Source organism: Triticum dicoccoides, chromosome 2A (genome assembly GCF_002162155.2).
Source record: "Triticum dicoccoides isolate Atlit2015 ecotype Zavitan chromosome 2A, WEW_v2.0, whole genome shotgun sequence".
NCBI lineage: Eukaryota > Viridiplantae > Streptophyta > Magnoliopsida > Poales > Poaceae > Triticum > Triticum dicoccoides.
The window spans coordinates 442109040-442120886 of record NC_041382.1 but is presented as its reverse complement, the minus strand read 5'-3'; the positions used below and the strand labels follow the sequence as shown (position 1 = coordinate 442120886).

At 47.7% G+C, this 11847-nt stretch overlaps 2 protein-coding genes across 5 annotated transcripts in view; one reads left to right on the top strand and one right to left on the bottom strand.

Annotated features, from left to right (window-relative positions):
• Positions 1-6: 6 nt before the first annotated feature.
• On the top strand, positions 7-2533 carry LOC119354829 (translation initiation factor IF-2-like). Of its 3 annotated transcripts, none has more exons than XM_037621575.1 (2): positions 7-370; positions 1100-2533. In XM_037621575.1, the coding sequence occupies exon 2, from the start codon at positions 1124-1126 to the stop codon at positions 2264-2266; it is 1143 nt and encodes a 380-aa protein (XP_037477472.1). In that variant the 5' UTR covers positions 7-370; positions 1100-1123; the 3' UTR covers positions 2267-2533. The 3 variants fall into 3 exon arrangements, with proteins under 3 accessions (XP_037477472.1, XP_037477470.1, XP_037477471.1); XM_037621573.1 differs by having other exon boundaries at positions 1095-2533; XM_037621574.1 differs by having other exon boundaries at positions 1058-2533.
• A 560-nt stretch (positions 2534-3093) lies between these two features.
• Positions 3094-11847, bottom strand: part of LOC119354827 — a 10701-nt gene continuing 1947 nt past the window's right edge. The window contains exons 2-3 of one of the 2 annotated variants that reach the window (XM_037621571.1): positions 10014-11665; positions 3094-3591 (exon numbers count right to left, since the gene is read on the bottom strand). In XM_037621571.1, coding sequence (XP_037477468.1) covers positions 10349-11533 — 1185 coding nt within the window. In that variant the 5' untranslated portion in view covers positions 11534-11665 and the 3' untranslated portion in view covers positions 3094-3591; positions 10014-10348. The remainder of the gene's footprint in view (positions 3592-10013; positions 11666-11847) is intronic. The other variant, XM_037621572.1, reaches the window with a different exon arrangement.

Sequence of the window (11847 nt, the reverse complement as noted above, 5' to 3'; positions counted from 1 at the left end):
TCTCCTTCTCCTACATGCTGCTAGTGGTTGCTTCCTACTTCCTGTCAGTAATGGCGGCCGGTTCCTTGTTTGTTCTTCCGTTGGTCGTTGCTGTCCGTGACTCTGATGAAGATGGGTGGGTGAGCGGGTTTCTAGACAGACAGGCATTCTTCGGTTCCTTCCGTGCTGCGCTCTCTCCCACCCGCACAGCTACCGTCCAAATCGCGGCATAAAATGTGGGCCGGCCATGGTGTTAACTTTCCTCCCCTCCCCTCCTTCCTCCTCGCCCTCGCCCCCGCATCTGGGCCACAATAGCTCCCCCATCGCCCAGCCGGAGGATCCCCAGATCGACCCACCGCCTCCTCCGGACGGTCACCTCCACCTCCTCCAGGTATGTATGAGGCCACCCTCGCTTCTCCTTCTCCTTCTCCTACATGCTGCTAGTGGTTGCTTCCTACTTCCTGTCAGTAATGGCGGCCGGTTCCTTGTTTGTTCTTCCGTTGGTCGTTGCTGTCCGTGACTCTGATGAAGATGGGTGGGTGAGCGGGTTTCTAGACAGACAGGCATTCTTCGGTTTCCTGCAGATTTTTATTTTGTGTATGTATGTATCTTATCATACAAATTTCTTGTTTGATAGCTTCCTTGCATTTGCTGGCGACGTTATGCTCATGATAATTATTGGCATTAACGGCAGCCATTTCTCGGTTCCATCGGTAGCTGGTACCGTACGGACGGGGGTTCTAGATTAGTACTAGTAAATGGCAATGTTTTTCATGTATTTTGAGGGCTGATTGAAATGTTGGTATGGAGCCTAGAAAAGAAACCAGGAAAGGAAAGAATCACGGGTTGTTGGAGCCCGCGCCATCAATCAAATACTTTAACCCGAGAATTCGTGGCGATAAGCTTATTTTTGTCGTCTCTTTTATCCCCTTGCTCTTTTTGCTGGAGCCGGCGATTAGATGTCACACCAAGAACAACACGATTGGATTCTTGACGCATTTTCTTATTTTCTCAGCTTCATCGTGTTCGTACAATAATGGGGCAAGTTTTTTACTTAGTTTATTTATGCAATTGGCAGCTGCAAGCCCAACTCACCGGTGCCGCCTCTTGTGCAGCGCAGCTGAGCTGATCTAGGGATATACCAATGGCGACATCCAAGAAGGGGCCTCTCTATCCCAGCAGGGACAGGGCCACCAGGATGGCCCCCAACCTCAAGCACTCCAGCAGCGAGACCTCCTCCTCCGGCTACGGCGCGCGCCGGGCGAGGTCAGTGCCGAGCTCCCCAGATCGCAAGCTCGGTCCTTCGGCTGCCGCTGCGGCGGCTCCTTCCGCCTCCCCGGACATGTGCCGTCCCTCATTGTCACACGCTGGCCGGTCCATCTCTTCACGAACAATGTCCGGCTCAGGCTCATCCATTCATGGCAGCAAGCCAGCCTCAAAGCCGGCTCTGGCTAGAGCGAAATCCGACAAAGTCACCGCCAACTCACAGCGGCCTCATGCGCTCGCTGGACCGCTGAGCAGTTCCTTCAAGGACATGGCCAACACAGTGCCAGCCTCCAACTCGCCTTCTACCTTGCTGAAGAATAAGCTTTCGCCAAGGCCCGCCCCTGGCAAAGGGGTGGCGCCCCCAAAGCCGAGCATCGAGAGGGCGCCATCGCCGGGGCCTTTGAGAGGTGGGAAGCCTCTGCCCGCGTCCTCGGCGCGCACGCCAGGCACGGCGGCAAAGAAAAGAGAAGCAGCGGCAAATGGTGGTGCTAACGCAAGCTCAAGGCCAAGGGGTGCTCCTCAGAGGGCAGCGGAGCCATGCACTACAACCAGGAAGGAGAAAGATGACGAGCCATCGATGCGGTTTGAGGAATCCGAGAGCCTGACCACTCCGTCCATCGAAGATCAGTTGCAGGAGCAGCTTCCTGACCCTGTGGACCTGAAACCCATCGACATGGCTGCTTCCGCTTCTGCTTCACCTCGACGCAATCAGCAGGGGCCGCACACTCAGCAACAGGGCAAGAATGAGGAGGAAATCAAGGAGCAGCCAGAGAAAGAGGATGCTGATGCCGGCGGAAACGACATTGCAAAGGTTGCTGATAAATTGGATCGAGCGGCAGAGACAGAAGAGGCTATGACGAAGGCAAGCAGCAGGACTGAAGCTGCTCAGTCATGGAGGAAGGATGATCCCAAAAGCAACGACGTGATCGAAGAGACGAAAAGCAAGCTCCTGGAGGAGAGGCAGAGCAGGGTGAAGGCCTTGGTAGGGGCCTTCGAGACGGCCATGTCCTTCAAGGAGTAGTTGCTCATCCTCGGCCCAGTTCTGCTGATCGACCAATCCTGGGTGCATCCTGCATTGAATATGCTGTGATCATGGTTCCTCGAGTGTCAGTGTTTATACAATGGTTTCCTTGGTCCCTTTGTATTCCATGTGTTGATTTTTTTTGTTTCGGACTGATCATGGCCGCGTTCATTGTTGATGCGCTGCTTGTTGCTGTTGTTGGTGCGGAGATTTGAATGAAACCTTGGTGCTTGTTGGTTGGCTGGGAAATCCTAGCATTGGTGCTCATACTCTCTGAAAGGTATTGCATATGTACATGATGAATCACGCCTTCTCTTCTCTTCTCTAGTGTGCAAACGAGCTCATTTTTCCCAATGCGTCACCAAATGTCGAATACATGATGCTATAACAAAAATGTTTGAATGCACAAACGGCATTCAAAAGAAGGGGAAGGGGTATTTTGGCCTCATTCAAAAGAAAGGACCAGAGAGCAGGTCAATTTGGCTGTAGGCAATGGCCGTCCGCGGTTCTGTATGATAGCGAGAGAACGACAAGAGTCATTTTCAGCCATTCCATCAAGATGCATCAGCATCCTAACTGGTGGGGCAGTCCAACATTATCCAGCTGGAGTCTCAATAATTGACACTCTACGACAACATCTATCCATCCAAGCAAAAGTTGATCGCAGGGGTGAGGCCCAAGCATATAGGTTCAGGGCTACGGAACCAAACATAACCTGGGGAAACTTGCATCTTCCGCCCAACCTCCTCGTGATCGTGAAACACTACGTCCGATCACATTTCCTACCACACGCAGAGTACTGAGAGCCGTTTGAGAGCCATGGTCACTGCTGATGCCACACATGTTAGATTTGTGAAATTTTCACACTTGTGTTGCACATGGTCATGACTGATGGCACACATTTTTGCACCGATGATTTCGCTAGAGTAATGCTACACATATTACAATGATTGTACAGCTCTGAGGACGCCTGCACAGCAGTCAGTATCAGTATTGATCGTTGGGCGGGGGGCTTCTTACTGCATCTCTTCTGTATGTGAAAGCTCCATGGGACGTACAACTGGGATTGCAATTTTCTAGCAACTGTCAGGTCAGGAGGTAAATAGAGACCAAAAACCCATCATCTGTACCATGGGGATAAGAGGCCCTTCCACTTCTTTCCAATAGGCAGCCAGCTCCAGGGAAATAGCGACCGAATTCTGCTCTGTGCCGTCTTTGCATCCTCTGCCAGATACATTCGCCGCAGACAATAAAACACGACTTTGGCAGATCCTGGATGTTGGCCCATTTACAGATTTGGTGCCATCAGCATGGGTTCCTGGAGGCTTCAAAAAATGTTAGCAAACATATTAGGCTTCACAAGCAGACTTCTTTACCAATTCAGACACAAAAGACTCCGAAATATACCCTTATACATCACATGGAACAGGGAAAAGGTATTCATTCAAAGAATCCATCTTTCAACGGTAGCTTACCCAATTAATTACATCAATCTCAAGAAATAATTAGTCACAATTACACTGCTTATAAAGTTGCAAATACTAACACTAGCACTCGTTTCCATCACAATGCAGGACTAAGTGCACAAAACGGTAATGTTATCCTGACTTTTTGCAACTTCAACATTCAATATAAGATGAGAAATTAGCAGCCATTGCTTTCAAGTAGCCCCAAACCACTAAACTAGATAGGAATCATGGGAATCATCCAGCAAAACTAATAAAAAGGAAAAAGGACTGGACTGCAACTCTAGAATAAATATTGTAAATGCACACGCCAGCCTCAGGATACTTCGAACAGAAACAGCACACTACTTATAATAAAATTCACTAACTATTAAGAAAGTATTTAACCTCGGCGAACAAAAAACAATAAAATGCAAAACCTAAACCTGATAGTAGGGACAGGAGTAGGTAAAGATAAAAATTCTGAATAGCTGGGTGCCCAGGCACGACAGCAGTAAATCAGAGCATTTGGCAGCAGCATTAACTCAGATTTTAGGACAATTATTTTCAGAAACTCCATTTTGATTAGTTACTATCTTCCATATTTGCTTTTATGCAGTTCCAATCATTTTATGTTCAAACATTTCTATGTAAAGAAGCAATTGCTGTGATTTCCAGAAAGAAACAATGTAAATATTTATCTTCATTTATAGTATCATCCCTACACTAAAACAGCCATCCTCGCCCCACAGTTCTCTCGGCGATGTTTGCCCTGAAACGTACTGGGGCGCATTACATTTAGCATCAGAGTCGCTTACCGTGGCTTCCAATGCTGATTATCCTTTTGCCAAAGCCTAAGCTATGAAGCCATCCTCATTGAACTAGGAATATAAGAGGTGGCAAGGAACAAAGACTTGCCATAATTTCACTGTGGGAAGAGAAACCTGCCATAATTTCAGTTGCTAACTATAAGCTGCCTAGCTGGAAAAAAGAGCAAAGACCTCCCCACGTCGCTTCAGCACAGGCGCGCCTAGCAAAGCCAGCCCTCTTTTTCCCAACCTCCTCGTCCTTGAATGTCGCTTCAGCTGGTCGAATCCTAATAGCCACTTGCCTCCGCCCTTCCCGTCCTCCCTTCTCCTCGTCACTGCTATAGACCGGTGGCCGGGCTAAGCTACGACACTAGTCGATGAAGGCGCCAACAGGGAGGTCTCCGCTCTGGTAGCCTTTGGCGGCGAGATGTGATCTATGGGCGACGACTTGAAGCAGAGGGTATGGCTGTGCAGCGGTGGCGTCGGTGTTTCCGGCCAGCTTGGCGGTCTCTGGTGGCGAGGCATTGGTGGCTGCAATCACACACATTTGCAGGTACGTGGGCGGCAGCGCCTGCTTTTTGCGTCCCAACAATGTGGTACACTACTCGGGCGCACGGATGGCGCCATGGTCCTGCACTGCTAGGCAGTCGTCACAACGGCCTGGAGGGTCTTGGACCTTCAGATCCGGCAGCAATGACAAATGTGTTTTGCCAACCCATAATGCACGGCGGAGCATGGAGACAGAGCGGGACTGCCGGAGTGTCATGAGAATTGGAATTTTGGCAGTGCCGGTGACCTTCCTCCATCATCACTTCGTCACATGTGCGACGGTGACCTTCGTCGTTTGGTGCCTTTGGTGGCGAATGGCTCTTGTTACAGCTCGATTGTCAACTTGTGCAGTCATGGTCTAAGTCTTCACTTGCGTGACATCTCATGTCAAGGCAGTGTTACGCATGTATCTGCTGGGATCACGAAAAGTGGTGGCTACAGACATGATGACTTTGATTTGGTGTGCCTCACCCGATCTCAAGCTCCAGGGTGAAAACCCTAGGTCTGGCCCTAGTTGGTTATACCTGGCAATGGCAGTGTTTTTGCATCGTTACCTTGTTGGAGGCATTTGCTCGGATTTGCTCAGACTTGATCTTCAGGGTGAAAACTCAGGATCTGACCTTCGATGGTTGGATCCGGCGATGGCGGCGCTTGAGCGCCGTTCCCTTCCTAGAGGCATTGCTGCAGGAGAATATTTATCATTGTCGTTCAGATGTCAAGAGACGGTTGGTGTAGATGCCCATTGTTGTAGTTCGTCGAGCGTTGTATTGATCACTTTGGGGTTCTTCTTCTTCCTCCGCTTAGGCATAGCTTCACTCTTGTATGACTTTGCTCTTTGCCAATGTTATTCTTTGTGTGCGCGAATTGGTGTTGGATGTGTGCATCCTAGTCATGCAGATGCCGGATGTGTGCTTGTTGTGTTTATATCCCCTTCATGCTCCCTTTCAAGTCAATAAAATCCACCCATTGTCGGAAAAAAAAAGGAGGCAAGCAGGCCATCCCCTAGCAGCTCACAGGCGGCGGTTTACGCTTGACAGCGTGAGGGTGGTGATCTGCTATGACCTGCTCCAGAGGCATCCAAACGTCCAGGGTGGGTTCTGTGCCATTGGATCCGAGCAGGCCTCATGCAGGCTGGCATCTTGTAATGCGTGGGGGTGGCTGTGGCTGGTGAAGGATTTGGTGCTCACTAGTTCCGGGCCAATGCCAGGCGAAACCTTTGCCTCCGGCCCATGGCTGGAGTTGGCAACAGCGACTATCTTCATGAAGGCGTTATCATGATGATTTACTCAAGCTGTTTGCTCACAGGAATCGGATGATGGTGACACACTACGTCGTTTCCCTCCTTGGCCCTTTGGACTTGACGCGAGATGGAGGGGCCCGTGGATGGTGGCTTGCTACTTGGCTGCATTGTGATTTGTGTGGCAATGGCGATGGTTGGGAACAGAGTTGGTTCACGACTTGTCCTCTCGATGTCAACGGTCCAGTGTGCCAATTGGATGTCTCTTCTTGTTAGCCACCACAAGTCAGAGCTGCGTGCCAAGAGGCATGGCGGCAACAATGACTCCCGAAGGGTGGTTTCAAGGGCGGCACTCTGGTTGATGCGCTGGATTAGGTCAGTGCACTTGCAACTGTTTCTTGCGAGCTCATGGACAAAATAAGAACTGCCTTTGTCCTCAACGCATCGGTCGACTGTTTGCTGGGGCCATTGTTGCTCTGGTGTGACCTGCTATGTTCAGTAAGTTGGTGCTTATCTGAGGTGAACTTGAAGTCATCAGATTGGGAGTGATGGGTGATGCCAATGACAATGTTGGTCGGTGCCGACAGTTGAGTTGTGTAGTTGTTTGTGTCGAGACCTTGCTAGTGGTCAGGTCGACCTAGGGTGCCCTGCAATAGGCTTCCATGTTCTATGATGGCCATGAGGGTGTGTTGTAATCTCGGCTTTCACCCGGTTTTCCTTTCAAACCGAGATTACAAAATAAGCTGCCCAATTACCTATGTAAGGTGCAAAGTGCTTAAAACAAAATATGACAGCAGCACAGAGTATATGGCAGATGCAGAAATTTAGATCTTATGGTAATTAGTTTCATAAAAGACAATTCAATTTGTTTAGGTGTTATTGTTCATACTTCCTTTTAAGCACTTTGCGCATTTTTCGCTCTAGCACCTCTGTATAAGAGGAAGCATTGTTATAACTGTCAAAGGGCAGCCCCGTGCACGTAGCTCCCGCTTGCGCAGGGTCCAGGGAAGGGTCCGACCACTTTGGGTCTATAGTACGCAGCCTTTCCCTACATTTCTGCAAGAGGCTGTTTCCAGGACTTGAATCCAAGGCAACAGCTTTACCGCTGCACCAAGGCTCCCCTTCCCCGGAAAATATCGAAGTCTCTCATCTATCTCTTCTCCCGCACCCGTCGTGAGGCCGCATAGAGGCCGTTACACAACCTGGGTAAGGAACAGCTTGATCAGAGCTAAGGGTCCTTGCCACATATGGTCAAACCATAGTTGCCGTGTGTGGTCCACCCATAGTTGCCAATGTATGGTTAATCACGGTTGTCATATGTGTTTATCTGGTTGCCACGTACGCGCAACTGCAGTTGCCGTCTAGCAACGAATCATAGTTGCCATGTGTGTTTACCTAGTTGCCACGTACGCGCAACTGCAGTTGCCATCCAACAACGTACGAGTGTCGTGTGGGCGAAAAGCAGTTCGCCCACACGCGCGTGGACTAGGTGGTGGCTGTGTGGGCAGAAACTAGTTAGCCCACACAGCGCAGCTGGCAAACCGCGTGCTGCGGGGCGTGTGGGCGAACTCTCCAACGCCCACACACACGATGATGCCCACGTGGCACTCAGATTCTAACAGATTTCTTTAGGATTCATGCAAAACAGAATCAACATGGATCAAGGCGTGTGGGCGATGTGCAAACATGCCACACGTGTGGGCGTTATCATTTGGGTAAATGTTTGCTTTTGTTGCCTTTTATTAGAGTCCAACCAATTATGAGAAGAACAATTTTATACCAAAATAAATGCATATCACAACAATACTGGAGGGCAAGGGTTTTCATGCATGGACAACAAGATTTGGAGAATAAACATTTCCGTTTATTAACACGCATCCCATGAGAACAGGAACGAACCATAGAAATGGTTGAACAGATAAACAAAAAAATGTCCATAACATATTTAGAACTTCATCAGGCAGCAGTAAGAAACCTAAGGGTCCGTCTTGATGTGATATTGGGCAGGACGAATTGAATTGGGCCTCAAATTCCAATACTGACTGAATTGGTGTTGGTTTGGGGTTTCAATGCTAGCCTTTTTTGGAATCCTAGAATTTGAGAGAAGAAACCACACCCACAGGTGGTTGTCAATGTAGGAGGAGAAGATGGCCGAAGTGTTAGAGCATAGAGGGCTGGGTGTGCTGAAGAGCGGCACCGACAGGGAAACACGCCACAAGGTGGCGACAGAGGTTCAGTACGTGATGTCCAGGTGCAGCTTGAGCTGCCACACAAGCTCCTACACATCGAGGCATGTAGTGCCTTGCTCCGACACCAGCCACTGGCTCCCGCGCTGGGAATTGCCGCGCAAGATCGATCCCGCCATAGAGGTCGCACCGTTCGAGGGGAAGAAGATATGGGGAAACCGGTGGAGACGGGGGCATGGAACCAGTAACGGCAGTCGGCAAGAAACAGGTGGAAGCAGGGGGCAGGGAACCAGCGGCGATTGTCGACAGGGAACTCCAGCGGTGGCGGGTGGTGTCCTGAGAGCAAGGCAACAGGGAGGACAAGCAAGGCGGAGGTCCTGGTGGCGAGAATAACGAGACGGAAAGGTGGAGGGGAAAGCAAGGACGGGTGATTTTCAGTGAATACGGTGCTTACGACCTCGGAAACGCGGGGTTGGGTGCGGAAGTGTTGCAAATACCAAGCAGTATTTGGGATGCTTTCCAGTTCGCAATTCCACGATCATGCAAACAGCTGCATTGGACGAGATCAAATACCAATTCCGAATTCCTAGCCTGAATAGCGACTCCCAGGCAGGGCCTAAGCATCAATGAAACCTTGCAGTGACTGCAACTTCCATCAGAAGATGGTGCAGATACTGTAACTTTGTAGATCGTCTATTGGCTGAATATTAATGAAGTAAGAAGCAAAATAATATATTAAGATTCACAATTTTGACTTTAAATCTTTAGCCAACAGGGAACACCTGATGCATACACAAGCATTTGGTACACATTTAGTGAAGTTCATATGCATACATACATGCCAGCTTTTAACATTAATTAATTACCAATTTGGTAAGTTCTACCTTCCCGCTACTACAATGGTTTGATTAGTTTTCAATTTAATTTGGTTGCTAAAAGAGAGCTCATACAAAGTTTTACGTAGTTTTTTTAATTGTGTTTTAATGACTACTTATTGATATCTTATACACCTATCCACTTTAAAAGTGAATACCTCCTGTTCTTGACAAATGGCCAGTTAAGCACAGGTTACAACTTCATCCAAGGAAAACAGCCAAGTACCAATTGCAGAACCACACCAGCATAACTGCAGTATTAAGCCCTCGAAACTAAATAAACTCTATCGAACAGAAAATGAATAAAGATCTAACAAAAGCAGGGCTGACAACCAAGACATAAGGGTAGCTAACAAAATGGTGTTCCCGCTGTTTTATCTTACAACGTCTGTGCATTAATAAACATCTGCCAATTTGTTCCTTAACATGGTTCCCTCCAGTTCTGATGTAAAAAAAAAAAAGTTCTGATGTAGAAGGAATTTCATCAGACAAGAACATTATAACTGTTTTCTGGATATTCTTGATAGATAGTTTCTATTCCTAACAATACTGAAACAAAACTGGCTGCAAATAAATGATCAGATACTGTTCTATCCATGCTAAAAATGTAACAAGTGAAAAGCACATGCTGGTGCAGAACACTTACAGAGTCATGGCTCATCAATTCATTTGAAGCCCTGCACCATAGTTCTGTTAAGCACTTATGCCTCTTTACTGGTGCTTGGATGCAGACAACGGATGGGTCTATTATACAGCCTCTAGCCTTCTAGAAGATAATCAGAACTTTGCTTATTTCAAAATTTGCGCAGGATATTAGATACAGCATTATCAGCATACTGTACAAACTAGAAAGTCTGCCTGCCTTCTCCAGGTTTCACCACCCTCGGTAAGTTATGACCTGAATACAAAGGCCATGAAGCAAGAGACACCATCAAGTTGGTACAATCTTGCAATGTGAAAAACCCAACTTGCTCCATCCAATTAGTCATGTGAATTGATCTTTTCAAGTAGCCCTGATGCGTTGACCCCAAGCAGACGAGGGTTTAGCTCTGACACTGCCTTTAAGTCTTGCATTGAGATTGACTTAGACCCTGGAGGTATAATGCCACCCTGCACATGGGTATGATTTTGCAGTGATACACCATTTACTATCTTACGGCCCAACTGCTGCTTCAGTGCCGCATGGCTTAGTTTACCATGTTGAGACCTTGCTCCAACAAGCTCAACACAAGATCCAATCAATTGCTTCAAGAAAACATCAACTCCATTATTCAACAGATCAGCACACTCTACTGAGACCCCTTCCAAGCCTTCCATTTGTGCTGTTTTTTCCATTTTCTTTCTAAGTGACAAAGTATCACATAGTTCACCAAGGTCATAACAACAAATAGAGCTATTGTCTGAACTGACAGAAGCAATGGCTGAAGGTTTTTTAGCCTGGCAAAAATTAGCAGAGCCAAACTGAATCCCAATTGGAGCTTGCACCAGAACTTGAGCATGTTGTGTAATTTCTTCTCCCAAGGATTCTCTAGCATTTATAGCAGAAGGTCCATTGCTATGTAGAGAGCCATGAAAATTCAATGGTGCCTTCCCCATACATGATCGCTTGGTAAATGGCTCCACATGCTCACTTTGCCGAAGCTGTGTATATCTCTTCAAACCAATCAAATTTGGAGCACCATTCTCCCTATTGATAGTCTCACCATGAGTCAGTGATGAATGCTGTGTTAATGTGTTCACACTTCTGCTCAATGAGTGTTTGTCGTTGACATGCTTGCTCAAAGTGTCACCATTCCAGACATGCGGAACCATTGTATGTTCTGAATTGGTGACATCTTCAGCCATCTTAGATGCATTAATTGCTGGTGGGCCACTCGCTGCAGAGGCATTGAAAAGAATAGAACGGATGAGGTGGTTGTGCAATGGGAGGTTCTCCCGGCCAAGTGCCACAAGACACAGCTTATCAAACTCATTCTTGCTCAATTTTGATGATAAGAATCTCTCCAGATGTTGAAAGTACTTCTTTGCTCGTTCTGGCCCAATCGTCTTAACAATCTTGGACTTGATCTCACGAAGGTCAATACGACTGTTCTGTCGTACTGCAGATGATGGTAATGGTTGCAGGCTTGGTGCCGGTGGCACCGATGGTGGCTTAGATGTTGGCATCTCTCAGGAAAGAGATTCCATGTAAATACAATTGAACCAGAAGGTATTTATCTACAACTGGATATCCAGAGAATATTGTACTCTTCCTCCGGTCCTGCTTATCTGCGTGTGCAGCCCACTCACCAAAAATTACTGCAAAGAACAAGTATCTGAGTTAGGAGTATAACAAGTATGAGTGTAAAGTAACAAGAAGAGCACGAAATAAAAATGTCAATGGACCATGGGATTCTCCAAGAATAGTGAATCAGTGTAGAACTTTAACTAGCAGCCCCTTCCCCTCCCCACCCCACCACCCACGCTCTCTCTCTCTCTCT

What these genes read in the sequence shown, in the direction of transcription:
- LOC119354829 (XM_037621575.1), top strand. Translation starts at nt 1,124, where the DNA reads ATGGCGACATCCAAGAAGGGGCCTCTCTATCCCAGCAGGGACAGGGCC.